The 14,353-nt window shown below is 35.3% G+C and overlaps 1 protein-coding gene across 6 annotated transcripts in view; it reads left to right on the forward strand.

The window, feature by feature from the left end:
- Positions 1-14,353, forward strand: part of Kiaa2026 (KIAA2026 ortholog) — a 73,229-nt gene that overhangs the window by 5,656 nt on the left and 53,220 nt on the right. The window contains exon 2 of one of the 6 annotated variants that reach the window (XM_027406426.2): positions 10,250-10,346. The exons of the other annotated variants lie outside the window; for them this stretch is intronic. Within the exon in view, the coding sequence (XP_027262227.1) occupies positions 10,318-10,346 (29 nt within the window). The 5' untranslated portion in view covers positions 10,250-10,317. The remainder of the gene's footprint in view (positions 1-10,249; positions 10,347-14,353) is intronic. 6 annotated transcript variants of the gene reach the window in all.

The raw sequence follows: 14,353 nt of genomic DNA on the forward strand, positions 1-14,353 counted from the left end.
AGATAGGTGAAGAAAACACAGATCTAGAGACAGAAGAATACAGTGTTGGATGAGGGTACCAAAGCAGAATTTAATATGAGAATTGATTTTCTTTATCAGTCTTTTGGGAGAGAGAAAAATTATGAAAGATTGTGATTAAAATGAGTATACCATATATTAAAAGCTGGACAGCTTGATAGGAAGCAGTAGTGAGGCTAGAAAGAGTGTATTATGATACCAATAGAAGGTATTATTTTCAGTACTGTACACTGTATTGTCTAAAGTTTCTGTTTTAATCGAAAATACTTGAGAATATTGTAGATTTCATATAGCAAAATTGCCTTGGTAGAATACCGTATGTTTTCCTTTGTAACCTGTCAGTATGTTTGTAAGTTCCAGTACTATGGACAAATACCTAAGAAAAACAACTTCAGGAAGAAGTTTATTCCATTTTATATTTGTAGTTTAGCTTTCAGATCATTTTTAAGCTAGCTTCTTAAAATTAGAATCACTCAAATAATATAATTTTCATTGTCCATAATCTTGTATAATATTACAAGTCTTCAAAGTTCTTATTAAATTACCTGAGGTTTGTTTGTTTTGCTTTCATTGGGAAAGATTAATAAATCTCAGTGGTAGGTTATATTATCTACCCAAGCCTTTAACTATATGGTCTCCGACTTGAGACTAGTAAGTGTTCTAGAATTACTCATGCTTAGGTCTCAGGATATTGAGGAGTGTATATACTTTGAAACATGGAAAATCAACAAAAATAATAATTTCGGTTATTGCCAGGTAGAAAGTTGCTAGATTTCCCCACACACACCCTCTTTCTTTTTTCTTTCTCCAGAGTCTCCTAAGTGTTATAAGCTGACCTTGAATTCACTGTGTAGTCCTACAGCACATGCAGTTTATGCAGTGCTAGGAGTGAGCGCCAGGACAGGCTCCAAAGCTACACAGAGAAGCCCTGTCTCAAAAACCACATATATATGATATTTATAATTTTGAATAAACTATATAGGTAAAAAGTTGGGTTTGAATGAATAATCAGGGCGGTAATATGGCATGCTTAGAGTAGGTATTTGTAACTACACAGTAAGACTGGGTGTTTAATTTGTCTTTCTATTCTTAATTTTTCTGCAGAGGCATGTATATAGTTTTTTTGTCTAATTTCATGCTAAGAAAAAGGTTTTCTAGATGTAGTTTTAACGATTTAGAACTAGCTAGTAGGGCTAGAGAGATGGCTTAGCTGTTAAAGGCTAGACTTGCAACCAAAAACAGAATAGCTAGTACTAAGGATTGAATCCAAATTTTACTGTCTAAAGTTTTGAGTACAGACATCTGAAAGTATTTCCAGCTAGAAATAACTCTTCTGATAGTGTTTTTATGCCTTTATAAATGTTAGTGAGTCTTAGAGTTCACATTTTCTCATTTCATGTTGTGAAAATATTAAAAAGAGTGAGTATAGAAGACAAAACTGCTTTACCTTATAAATGTTGCTCATCTGTGAGGTTTGACTTTTGTGTTAAAATCAGTGAAAAGCAGTGCAGGGCGTGTTTGAACTAGTAATTTAGAACATGAAATGTGCTTGGGATCTTCTTTTCCCAAAGGATAGCCCTCTTCAGATACATCCCATTTGCTAAGGATGAAATTTCTTTCAAATGATAGCATCCTAATTTGTAAAATCTACAGCTTTAGTTTGCAAAGGCTTGAAGGTTAGCATGTTAGCAACTGAAAAAAATTTCTAATCTATGCCAGTCTCACAAAGACAAGTTATCATATGATTCTTTGTTTGTTTGTTTGTTTGTAGGATGGTGGGGGGCATATCATGAAAGTAAAAGTTGGATTACTAGGTGTGTGAAAGGCTGGAGTCAGAGGTGATAGGGCGAATATGATCAAGTTCACTATATTCCTGTTTGGAAATGTCACAACAAAACATTCTTGTACAAAAATAATATTTAAGAGGAAAAAATTGGGGTGGAGAGATGGCTCAGTCAGTAATACCTCCCCAGAAAGGAAGCATAAGGACCTGAGTTTGGAACTCCAAGGCTTTGTAAAACCTGGATTATGGTAGCTCTGGGAGAGAGGTGGGGAGATACAGAGACAGGCAGGTCCCCCGGGCTTTCTGGCAAGCCAGTGTAGCCAGATGGTGAGCTCTGGGTTCAGGGAGAGATCCTGCCTTAAAACAGAAGGTAAGAAAGGGTTGGAGAGATGGCTTGGTAGTTAAGAACACTTGTTGCCATTGCAGAGGACCCACGTTTGATCCCAAGCACCCACGTGGTGGCTCTGCAACCATCCATAACTCTAGTTCTAGAAGATCCAGTGTCCTTTTATGGTCTTCATGAGCACCAGGTATGCACCCTGTGCACATGCATACATGCAGGTAAAACACTTGCACACATAAAGTAAGTCTTGCCAAAATAGTAAGATGGAGAGATGGAGAAAGACACCCAGCCTTGATCTCTGGCCTGCATATGCATGTCTGCACTAACTTATACATACACACAAACATGCACACATGTACAAGTATTTTTTTTAAAGAAATTAAAATTTATTAGCATAGTAAATGACTTTTGTGGTAGCATATATTCTCATTTGGTTGACATTAAAAAAAAAAGCTTTTCCACTAAATATGCACTCAGAATACTATTTTCCAAGGAGCACTTCATATGTGTTGTGTTTATTTTTTATGTTTATTTCTTACTGTATTTATTTGTATGTTTATGTGTATGTGTGCATATATACACAATAACAAGCATGTGGAAGTCAGGGAAGTCAACTTTCCATCATGTGTGTCCTAGGAATCGAACTCAGGATGTCAGATTTACCTGCCAAGCACTCCTACTGGCTCATATTTTTGTTTTTAAATTGCTTTTCAGACAGGCATGAATACTCAAGCCCATAATTTCAGCACCTGGAAGATAGGGGTAGAATCAGCTGTTCAAAGCCTGCTAGGCTCTATGAGGCCCTGCCCTGAAAAACAAACAAACAAAAAACCTAAAATACTCTACCAGACTTGGTGGAGCATGCTTAGATCCTAGTGCTTGATTGTGGAGGCAGGTAAAAATCCAAAGGACTAGAAAACAACAAATATTTTCTTTTACTAAGTAAATAATTCCTAGTGAGACAGTTCAGAATATTTTCTCAGGTTTGTCCTAAAAAGAAAGAGCCCATTTCATTTACACAGAAGGCAACAGGCTATTTAATACTTTCTCCTGCAGTTACAAAAACATTTTTGATGTATCTGAATATTTTAAATTTGAAGATAAAAATGTTAGAAAATAACAAAACTGAAGACATGTTTAATATTTGCTTTGAATATTTGTGCTTGTATTTGGGAATATACTATAAATATATTTGCTCCTGACTCCCTTATTTTCTTATCTGATGCTACCCATATCTAGAATTTCCTGTTTTTCTTAAATAATTTTCCTCTTCTGGGTCATTATCAATTTAATGCACTTTGTTCTTAATAGATTTTTGTTTTGTTTTGCAACCTAGCACATAATGTCATTCAGTTTATGTTATATATAAATTTCTCTCCTCTCAGAATATAAATTATGAGCACAGGGACTTTTTCTGCTTGGTTTGCTATTTAATTTTGTGAACATTCACTTGAAATTAAAAAGTAGGTGGCTCTTTAAGAACAAAGGAATTCTGTAATTTACTTGTCAGGTTGAAAAGAAGCTCCATACTTTCTTCCTCAAGGAATGGATACAGTTTTAGAAACTTCAAGTTTGAAGTTAGGTCAGCCTGGGCAATTGAGTGAGACCCTCCCTACCTGGGGTGGGTGGGGTAGCAATTGCTTCTTTGTGATAGCTGGTGGGTTCAGCTGTCCATATTATAGAAAGAGGGAGGGAGCAATTAACAGACAGACATACAGAGACAGACAAGTGTGTATATGATAAAAAGTAGTATGGACTGGAGATGTTGGTATTTGCTTTTGATACCAACATTTGAGAGGTAGAAGCAGGGGGAATCTCAGGTTTGATACCAGTGTGAGCTATGTAGTGAGACCCTATCTAAAAAACAAAAAGAAAGAGAGAACGTAGTGTATGGTTAATGTGGGCTACAGTCTAGACTGAATAAAAAGGAGAAAGTGAGCTGAAGCAGCATTCATTTATTTCCCTCTGCTTCCTGACTGTGGATCCAGGGTGACTAGTTAGTTGTCTCATGTTCCTGCTGACATACTTTGCCTGCCATGATGGACTGTACCCTCAAATTGTGAGTCAAATATCCTCATTTCCTTAAGTTGCTTTGGTCAGGGATTTCTTCACATAAATAAGAAAATAGAGCTGCTAATAGAGCTGCTAAGAAAGAAAAAAACCATTTAACTAAATCAGCCTGACTCATTAAAAACTGAGTAGATGCTATCAACAATGCCATGATTTGTAAAGAACTATAAGTTAAAACCTTTAGTATACAAAATCCCAGTAAAAGTTTGAAGTTACATTTTGACATATTTTAACACTAGTTAACATTTGTCATCACTGCTACCTAGTTTGAAGAGCTTTATATACATTGCTATTCCCGTAGCTCTTAAGATAATTATGGAAAGGCCAGAGAGATGACTCAGGGATTAAACACTCTAGCTGCTTTTGTAGAGGATCCCAGTGCAGTCTGCAGCACTCACATCAGGTAGCTCCATACCATCTGGAACTCCAGTTCTGGAGGTCCAATTCTACCTCCTGGCTTCTTTGGGCACTGACACACATACGGTACACATGTGTACATGCAGGCACTCACACTAACACATAAAATCTTTTTTTAAAAAATGAGTAGTTTTACAAATGAAAAAAAAATGGGGCACTAAAAGATTAATTTGCCAGGCTAATTAGTGGCCTGTATATGACTGCAGGTGGTTTGGTTTAAAAGCTAGTGTTTAACCACTGCACTGTGTTGCCAAAAGAGGTAGGGATTGTGACAAAGGTGTCTTTCTACTTCTAGAAAGACTGGGGAGGAAAAGATTATAAGGAATTTCAAGGAACAGGGGCCAGTTAGTGACCTAGAGTTGTAATTGACAGTATTTGCAATATTCTTTAAAAAAATAAAAAAAAATAAAGACATAGGCAAGGCATGGTGGCACATGCTTTTAATCCTAGCACTTGGGAGGCCAAGGGAGATGATCTCTGAGTTCAAGAGCAGCCTTGTCTACATAGTGAGTTCCAGACTAGATAGAGTATACAAAACACATAAAATAACTAAGAACGTGATTTAAATGTATCTCATGTATGTTAAATAATTAGCAATCCAATGATTAATGTTTACATTGTTAATTGTTCATTAATTTAAGAAATGGTATGTGTATCTGCTAGCAAAAGCTAAATGACATAAGAACAAAGTAAAATTTTCTTAAGAAGTCTTGTTGACTAGGGAATTGACTTAGGGGATAAAGTATGAGCTAAGAATCTCAGCACCCAGATAAAAACTGGGTGTGACAGTGTATTCCTCTAATCCCAGTACTGGGAAGCAGAGATGGAGGATGCTGAGGAGTGCAACAGACCAACCAGTCTAGCCAGTTAGAGAGCTCCGGGTTCAGTGAGAGTCCTGTTTTAAAAAATAAGGTGGAGGCAATAAGAAAAACACACCAGATGTCAACTTCTGCCCTCCACTTTCCTTCACACAAGCAATGGCACTTGCACACATATGTGTGTTGCACACACGTACACACTTGAATAAGTAAGTAAATAGTATCTCTTTTCACCAGTCATAGGGTCTCTTACTGTTTTGAGGCCACAATTGTTTCCTAAATCTAATTGGTATCTAATAACCATTTCAGACATGTTCAAACCTGTACTTGTGGCTTGTTTTGTTGTGTTAGTGGTTATAGTTTTACTGTTGCTAAGCCTTTTTCAAGTTTCTTTCACTTCATTTATTTCCCTTATTAAAAATATCAATTATGAGATTGAGTGTTTGTCATGTTGCTTAAGTTCAAGCCATTGTCATTTCTAGCCAGTAGTTTCCTAATTTCTCTTCTTTCCTTTGAGTTCATTTTCTGTCCATCAGCCATTAAAATCAATAAGTACTCTTACAGATAAGTGCTTCACTGGCATTTTGGGTATATTAAAGAGTTTAACTATTCTTCCTACATACCTGCCAGACCACCTACACACCAACCCACCACTCTTTCCATTATTTGGTGTTTGGGTGAGTTTGCTGTGGCTCTAGAGTGAAGGTCAGGGGACAAGCTGGGGATGTCGATTCTCTCCACCACATGAGTTCTGGGGATCAAACTTGGGTCGTTAGGCTTGACAGCAAGCACTTTACATGCTGAGCCTTCTCACCACCCCTAAACTATTTTGCACCTCATGGACTTTGTACTTGGTCTTTTATTTTGAGCATATATTCCTAAGGTTTTTGTTTATTTTTGCTATGTTGATTTTGCTTTTTGCATGGTTGGCTCCCCTGTCACTTCCTCAGAGAAATTATTCTTGACTGAACTAAGAGTATATAACTTAGAACTTACATATATGTTTGTTTACTTTGATTGTATATGTCTTTACTATAGCAGTTGTACCAGTACCCAGCCACACTACATAAAGCATCTAACTAATGCTGAATGAAGGCATAAATAAAATGAAATAAAAATGAATGGATCTAAGATTTGTTAGTCAGGAAATGAATTTGAATTCCAGCTGTTTTGTTATTCTCATGTGCAGCCAATTGTTACATCACTTTTCTCCATTGATTTGAAATGCTATTTTTATGATAACATCTGTAGTGTAAGATCATCTGATGCTGATCTTTCTTCATTCGTTGATATATTTATTTTTGTGACTTTAATTTTATTTGTGTGTGTGTGTGTGAGAGAGAGAGAGAGAAAGAGAGAGAGAGAGAGAGAGAGACAGACAGACAGACAGACAGACAGACAGACAGAGACACAGAGACTATATACACATGTGCATTCTGCTCACATGTGTGTGGAGACCAGAGGACATTTTGGGTGTCATCCTCAGGAACTCTGCGCACCTCTTTTTGAGACAGGCCTAGAGTAGCTGACCAGCAAGCCCCAGGGACCCTCCTGTCTCCACAGTATTGGGATTACAGGTATATATCGCCCCACCCAGATTTTCTTACGTGGGTTTTCACATGGTCAAATTTAGGCCCTCATGTTTGCAAAGCAAGTGCTTTTTACTGATTGAGCCACTTCTTTGGCCCCTAAAATTCTGTACTATCTGGTAACATGAGTCTTCTGCCAAGACAAGTTGCCCACCCCCCAGTTAGTTGCTTTTCTTCTATTTTTCTATAACAAGTGTGTCTTTTAATAACTCAATGGATTCAACATTTGTAAAAACCCATATGTTGGCCCATTGGCACAAGAAATATATGAGAAAACCACATAAACTGCTGGTTTATAGAGAATAGAAATGGTATTATTCCCATTTGTGAAATGAAAGATGAAAAGAACAGTTGAAGCATTAGGTGTTTTCTGTAGATATCACAATATTCAATAGCCTCATCCTCTTTTTTTTTTTTTTCTCTCTCTTTTTTGTTTTTAGCTTTGCTAGGTTCCTATATCTTTGTTAGGACTTGTTACCTTGTTAGATGTTGGCAAAGGCAAAACTTGATGGGTTTTCCTGTGTGTCTTTGTGCTGTTATTATCTAAATCTGAAAGCTTCCTAAATTTATAATCTGTTTCAGAGCCTTGTTGAGAAGAGCCAGGGCCAGGAAGCTAAGGTATCTGCCTGCCTCAAGTATCTTTTGGATAGCACCAACATAATTGTACAATGAGTTATTAACTCCTTAGTAATGAGCTTGTTTATGTTCTGCCTGCACTGAGACCTCTTGAATTATTCTGTGTGGCAAGGAATAGCTCTAAGTAGTAGTAATATATTTGGAAGAGCTGCCTGCCCTAGCTAACTAAAAATTAAACTTGTTGAGGTTGGTAAGGCACTTTCCAAACACATTTTTATATAAAACTAGAGAACATTTTTACCAATGAATCTTAAATTCAAATAAACAAAATCAAGACATAGTTTTATTCTAAGCAAAATGTGTGTATAGTTTTAAAAGCTTACAGTGGCCAGTCTTCAGTTTTGAGTACTATTTTGTTTATCTGCTGCTGTTTCAGAAAATGCCCAAGGCACAGAAATGTTTAGCTTGAAGAGTCTTTGCAGTTAGTTCCTACTCAAGTTGTCTCAACTTTGACTAATGATTGAATGCTCTCTCAATCCCTGGATTTTACTTTGTTCTTTTTCAGTCTACTTAGAAAATTACGAGTTTAGGTCACTTAACAATTAAACTTTTGGTTCCTTTTTTGCATTTTTAAGTTATTCCTTAACCCATCTTTTCAGTGTTCTTTTGCTGGGTTTTTCCCTTGATTTTGTAGGTAATTCCTTCATTTATGCTTTTAGAGCTTATATTTCTTTATTTATTTCTCTAGCTACATTACCTATTTTCCATGGCATTACTTACCATAAGATTTCTAGATCAATATTTTAAGACCTTCCCTTTTAAAAGTTTGTTTCTGTCCATAGAACTTTTCTAGTTAGTTATACAACTGCCACTTCAAAAATGTTAACTATTTCTAACTCAAATTTCTTTGTTTTCCTTTTGGACTTTCCGGATATTTAGGTTTTTGTTGGCGTTGTCTCCATTGTTTCTATCTAAATATATCAATTATCTTTGATATATATACCTTTAATTGCATATATACAGATTGTCAGTATGTTCGTTGTTGAATCTTTATTGTTAAGCAGATATCTGAATGAATTTGAATTGTATGAATGGATATTCCCTCTACTTTTGTATCCCCAAAAGTCTTAATTGTGTTAAGTTACAGCTAATGATCTTGAGAAAAGAGTGACCATAATGATAGAGAGCTTGAGTAAAATGAAAACTGAAAAATAGCCCTTTAGTTTCAAAGCAGAAGCATTGGGAAGAATGGCTTAGTGGAGTATGTTCGGGCCTTTGCCATGTTCTAGTAGATTGAGGTGTAAACTAAAGGACTAGCAATTTAGGTTTGAATATTTTCAAGGGGAGTGGCTGTTTTTAATCAAACTTGGGCATGATTTTATGCTAAAGAAATGTATAGAAGAACTCATGAAATACAAATATTGAAAATCTGTACCTTGATTGGTTTTAGACCAGAGACATTTTTACTGAAACATTATGACATGCCTAAATTCATTTTGCTTTGCATTTTCAAAAGCAGAGATTAGTGGATATCTTACTTAGGAACTACCTTTCTAAATTCTAGTGGGTGATAGGGTGAAGCTTTTACATAATAATGGCATTAGAGGTGGCTGCTGTGGAGAATAAAAGAGGATGTGAACTACCTTCAAAAACGTAGTCTTAGTATAGGTTGACCCAGTTGTTTATAGCTAGATAATAAAATGCAAGGTTTTGTTCTGTTATTAACATCAGTGCTTTAGTAGTAGAAGTATATGAGCAGAGGGACTTTAGGCTAAGACTTAGAGATGCTAAATGAAAGAGAAAGATCATTGGCCAAGGGCATTTTGAGTTGCAGCTTTTTTCATGACTAGTGAAAAGAAGCTGAATTATCTTGTCTCGACTTTCATTTGCTCTGACATACTTTTCTGGATGAGCTGAGAATTTCAAGGGGAGTAAGAATAATAACCAAGGAAACAAAAGGGAAAGAACAGTAGAAAATAAGTAATAGTTTGTGGTTAGTGTTTTCTTGCAGATGATTTTTTTCTGAAAAAAAAAAAACCAAAAAACTTGGATATCAAGTAGTTTAAAGATGAAAGCAGTAATCTCCAAACTTTTTTTTTATTTTTAGCATATATTATTTGCATAAAATGATTGGTTTCACCAAAACATTTTCAGGTCTCTAAACTTTTATAGCCTGATCTTTGGAGGAGAGGGGGAAATGAATGTGTATACTATAGTATGCTTATATTTATTTATAAATGGCATGTAAGAATTTCTCTAAGCATTAATAGTACAAAAATTATTTTCATGAGAGCATTGTGATTTGTGTGTCAAGGTTTGGTTTAATACTTGGCTGTTGAGATACTTGAAAAACATCTTTTATGCTAGGTTTATTTGGATACTGGGTTTTAATGATTGGTGCAGTTCAGAGCTTATAAAGATACTCAAATTTAGAGTACACTGCCAGCTGCAATGACTACATTGCTTATCTATCAAATGTGCCTAAGTTTTTGTTGAAGTCCCTAGTAAATTCTGTCTTTTCTAATTTCATTCAGTTGTTCTTGAAAACTAATACTCAGGTTGTGCTATGCTGTTAGTCATCATATGCTTCTCCAAATGCATTCTCCACCCTTGTATACTCTGCTCTGTGCCCCAGGAGGCTGATTTCTAAGGACTGCATCAACTGGTCTGCCTTGTCCCCTGACTTCTGATTGGGTTCAGCCAATGGAAGGCACTGACAGGAGGACGGAGAGGTAGGAGTATTTACTTTAACATCTTCCTCTTTCCTGGTCTTCAGGTTGTCAGTAACTATGCTTAGTCATTGTGTGGCTCTCTTCTTTAGTTACAGCTCTCTTGGTCTAGTAACTATTCCCCGTTCCCTTCTCTTCCTATTTTAGGCTTAGAATGGGAATAACTCCTTGTTGTGGCTGATGCAGGAACACTTCATCATCTCTTCCTAGCTTTCTCTTAGCCTTGCCTGCACATTTGTAAATAGTCTTTGCGTTGTCACTCACTGTCTTTTTACATGTCCTTTCTTGCTAGGAACTTGGGGCTTAGTTATAGTTGAATTTTTAATGTTTTTTAAAATGAACTGAGTTAACAAAGTGAAACTTTCATATAGCATATGAAAGAAACATTAGATAATTTCATTTCTAGGTTATAATTACAGAGAGAGAGATTGTGTGTAGGTGTGTATGTGTGTGTGTGTATGTGTGTGTTGAGTAAACACAGGGCCTGTGCATGCTAAATATGTTCTCTACTTTTGAACTCTACTTCCATACAAATAGTTGTACTATTAATGACAATTCACAATGCTTTTAATAATAACAACCAAAAAACTCTCACATAATAATGGAAACATTCCTAAATATCTGTTTTTAAGAAGAGGCAGTATCTGTGTTGATTATTAGTAAATATCAAGCATATTAGTTTATATTAGTTTTAAGTATCAATTATTAAACATCAGTTTTCTTCTTGTTAATACTTGTTTCAGTAATTGTAAGTAGAATTAGTCTCTGAATTCTGAGATTCAGAATGTATTAGCATAAACATTTATGCTTTAAAGGAGAAAAAACAATAGAAATGATGTCACCTATAATTGTTGCCAAGGCTTTGTGTATAGTTGGCATTATATTGTTTTCAAACTACTGCCATTGATTTTGTGAAATAATTTTTCTCATATGAAGAAAAGAGTTTGGGTTGTTGTTTTATTTGTTTTTAAAGGGAAGACTCATTTTTAATGTGTTTATATAGTCCTTGATTATAGGACACTTGCTGTTTTGAGGTGAGGTGAGATTTTTTTTAATCTTAGTTTATGGCATTTTATTCTCTAATGAATAAAAACCAAATTACATGTTTAATCAGGACTCTTACCATGGGCAAAGACATTGATTGACGTTTTAAATTTTAAATATATTTGTAACTGAAAAATGTGAAAAAGTATGGCTTATATCATTGGGAAGATTTTTAAACATGTCTGTACACACATATGTACACATATATACATACTATGGTTGGGGGACAGAAGTACAGTGAATAAGGGGAGAAAAGTCCCTTATATTCCTGGACCCTTCCTTCTGGTTGGGGCTAGATAATTATTTTTTTAATTGAAAAAAATTTCATACAATATATTTTGATCATGTTTATCCCCTTTTAGATCCTCCCTACCTCCCCACAAACCCAATTTTATGTTCTTTTTCCTTCCTTTCTCTTTAAAAAAAAAAAGCAAAAATCAAGAAGCAGACACACACACAAAAACCCATACAAAAACAGAAACCAAATTATATAAGCAAAAGATCATAATACAAAAAAATGCCCAAACAAAGCAAAATGAGACAAAAAGGTCTAAAAAAAAAAAAATACTATTGAATCTGTTTTGTGTTGACCAACTTATCTTGGGCATGGGGCCTACCCTGAAGCACTAGCAGATATCAGTTGCAGAAAGCTTCTTGGTTGGGGGTGGGAGCCTGTAGTCCAGTTTTCTCCTCAGTGTTGGGATCCTGTCTGAATTGAGCCTGTACAGGTTTTGTGCATGCTGCCAGTTTCTTGTGAGTTCATGTATGCTTCAGTCTTGTGTTTCAAAGATACTGTTTTCTTGGAGTCATTATCCATCACCTCTGGCTCTTACAGTCTTTTTGCCTCCTATTTTGCATAGATCCTTGAGCTTTTTGAGGGGGTCAAGTGGGAGGGGGATAGACAATTATTAAATAAATGTTCATTAATACTGTGTGGTGATAAGTAAAATAAAGACAAACCAATATAAGAGCATAGAGCTGTTATTAAACATCATGATCAGAGAAAAACTTCTCAGATTTGGTGGCCTTTGAAACATGGTTGAAATGACAGACCTGCACACGAATATCTGCAGAAGAGTATATTCTTATGGGAGAATGGGGCACAAAGATTCTAGAGAAGTAGATGTGTTGGTGTGGCTTGAGAATAGATGGAAGTCTGACTGGAATGCAGAGAGCAGAAGACTTAGAAACACTGAAAGGGTAAGGGGCCTTGAGGTAAGGACCATATCACATTAGGTCTTAGAGGTTATAAGAATGTCAAATATATTCTAAGTATAACTGGAAGATTTTGGAGGAGACAGTAAGGTAATGACCTACTCCATGTAACTGTTAAAAGTATTGCACAGGTTTCTGTATCGATAGAGCAGAATGAAAGGAAAAAGCCTTGTCATGGGCATTTGTAGTAGCCTAGGTTAAGAGTTAGGATTCATGTATACACAAGCACACATACTTCTAGATGCTGTTTATATTTGTGATGTTTGTAAGTTAAATATATCTTACTCAAAAACTTTTTTACACTTAGCTACAATGATGTCTTTTTCAATGTATGTACATATACATACCTGGTCTTATTAGATGAATGGTTTATATTCTCTGGTACATTAGTTAATGTAATATGGGCCTTGGAGATGGGTCAGCAGCTAAAGGTACTTGCTACCAAGTCTAGTAACTAGAGTTTGTTCCTTGGCACCCCTGTGGGGGGAAGGAAAGAACCAACTTTCTGAAGTTGTCCTCTGACCTTCACATTATTTATTGCCTGTGTATACAGACAATAAATAAATGTAAAATTTTGTTTAACGGTAGAAAGAATATACTGACACTTGAAAGCAACCCTCTAATCTCTATAGGTGTAGTATGGCATGTGCCCCAGCAAACAATAAATTTAAAATTTTAATTTAAAAAATTAATTTTTTAGAAAGGTAACAACAGCTTGAAATAGCACACCAGATGAGCCCAAATTCTTCATTATTAGAAAACTAATGTTCTTATCCTATGAGAAGCTAAATCAGTTAGTGCCATCTCCTTGTAACAGAAAACAAAACAAAACAATAGTATGGTAATTTAGTAGACTCTATTCATGGGATCCAAATGTCAGTGAAGGTAAGAGTGATAAGTTATCCTAATTTATAATCGTAAACTGATGTGAACACAGTTTAAGAAGGGAAGGGGTTTGATTGTATCTCATAGCGTAAAGATTTATGTTTCAGTGAACTTTTTTACAGTTTTTAGGGAAACAAGGAACTATATCCACAGTCAACATTTAATTTATATAAATTTTTTTTTGGCGTGTGGTTTATGTGTGGTTTATTTAAATAGAGGGAATGTATATTTATGAAGGACAAGTAAGAAGAGAGCTTCCAAAAGTGGGAGGGGCTCCAAGGGAGGAAAATCCTCATATAAATTATTATGCAGTATTTTGAGTGGTTGATTTTAGAGCTGACTTGAGTTTGTCATTGTAGTAATAATGCATGAAATTTTCAGAGGATTTGGCATATTTTACAAAGGTAGAAGAGATGTTTTCCCTGAATTTTTTAATAATTACTGTTTATATAATGGATACAGGTCTAGAAATCAGTAGTTAGACTATCCTTTAAAACTTTGCAGGGTCAGTGTAGTGTTTCCTTTTCTAGTGTAAATATGTTTTTATTGACTTTTTTTTTTTTGTCGTACTGTAGATCATTCTTTTGGTCTTATGCTTGCTGCCTCTGAGCTACATCCCTAGGCCTATTATAATTTTTTTAAGTCAATCCAAATTCATTAAGGTGATTTGTGCACAATTAAGTGAACTGCTGGGATGCTATTTTTAACCAGTATCTCAATGAATTAATAAAAATATCATGAAGGACACATTTGATATTAAGATTGAAGGGAATTCTAGAGTTCTAAATTCTGAATTTTTTCAGTCAGAAGACAGATTGCATCACATTGTTCATTCATTTTTTATTAATATGTTCTCTTTCATTAGT

This window comes from Cricetulus griseus, chromosome 3 (assembly GCF_003668045.3).
Source record: "Cricetulus griseus strain 17A/GY chromosome 3, alternate assembly CriGri-PICRH-1.0, whole genome shotgun sequence".
In the NCBI taxonomy this organism is placed as follows: domain Eukaryota; kingdom Metazoa; phylum Chordata; class Mammalia; order Rodentia; family Cricetidae; genus Cricetulus; species Cricetulus griseus.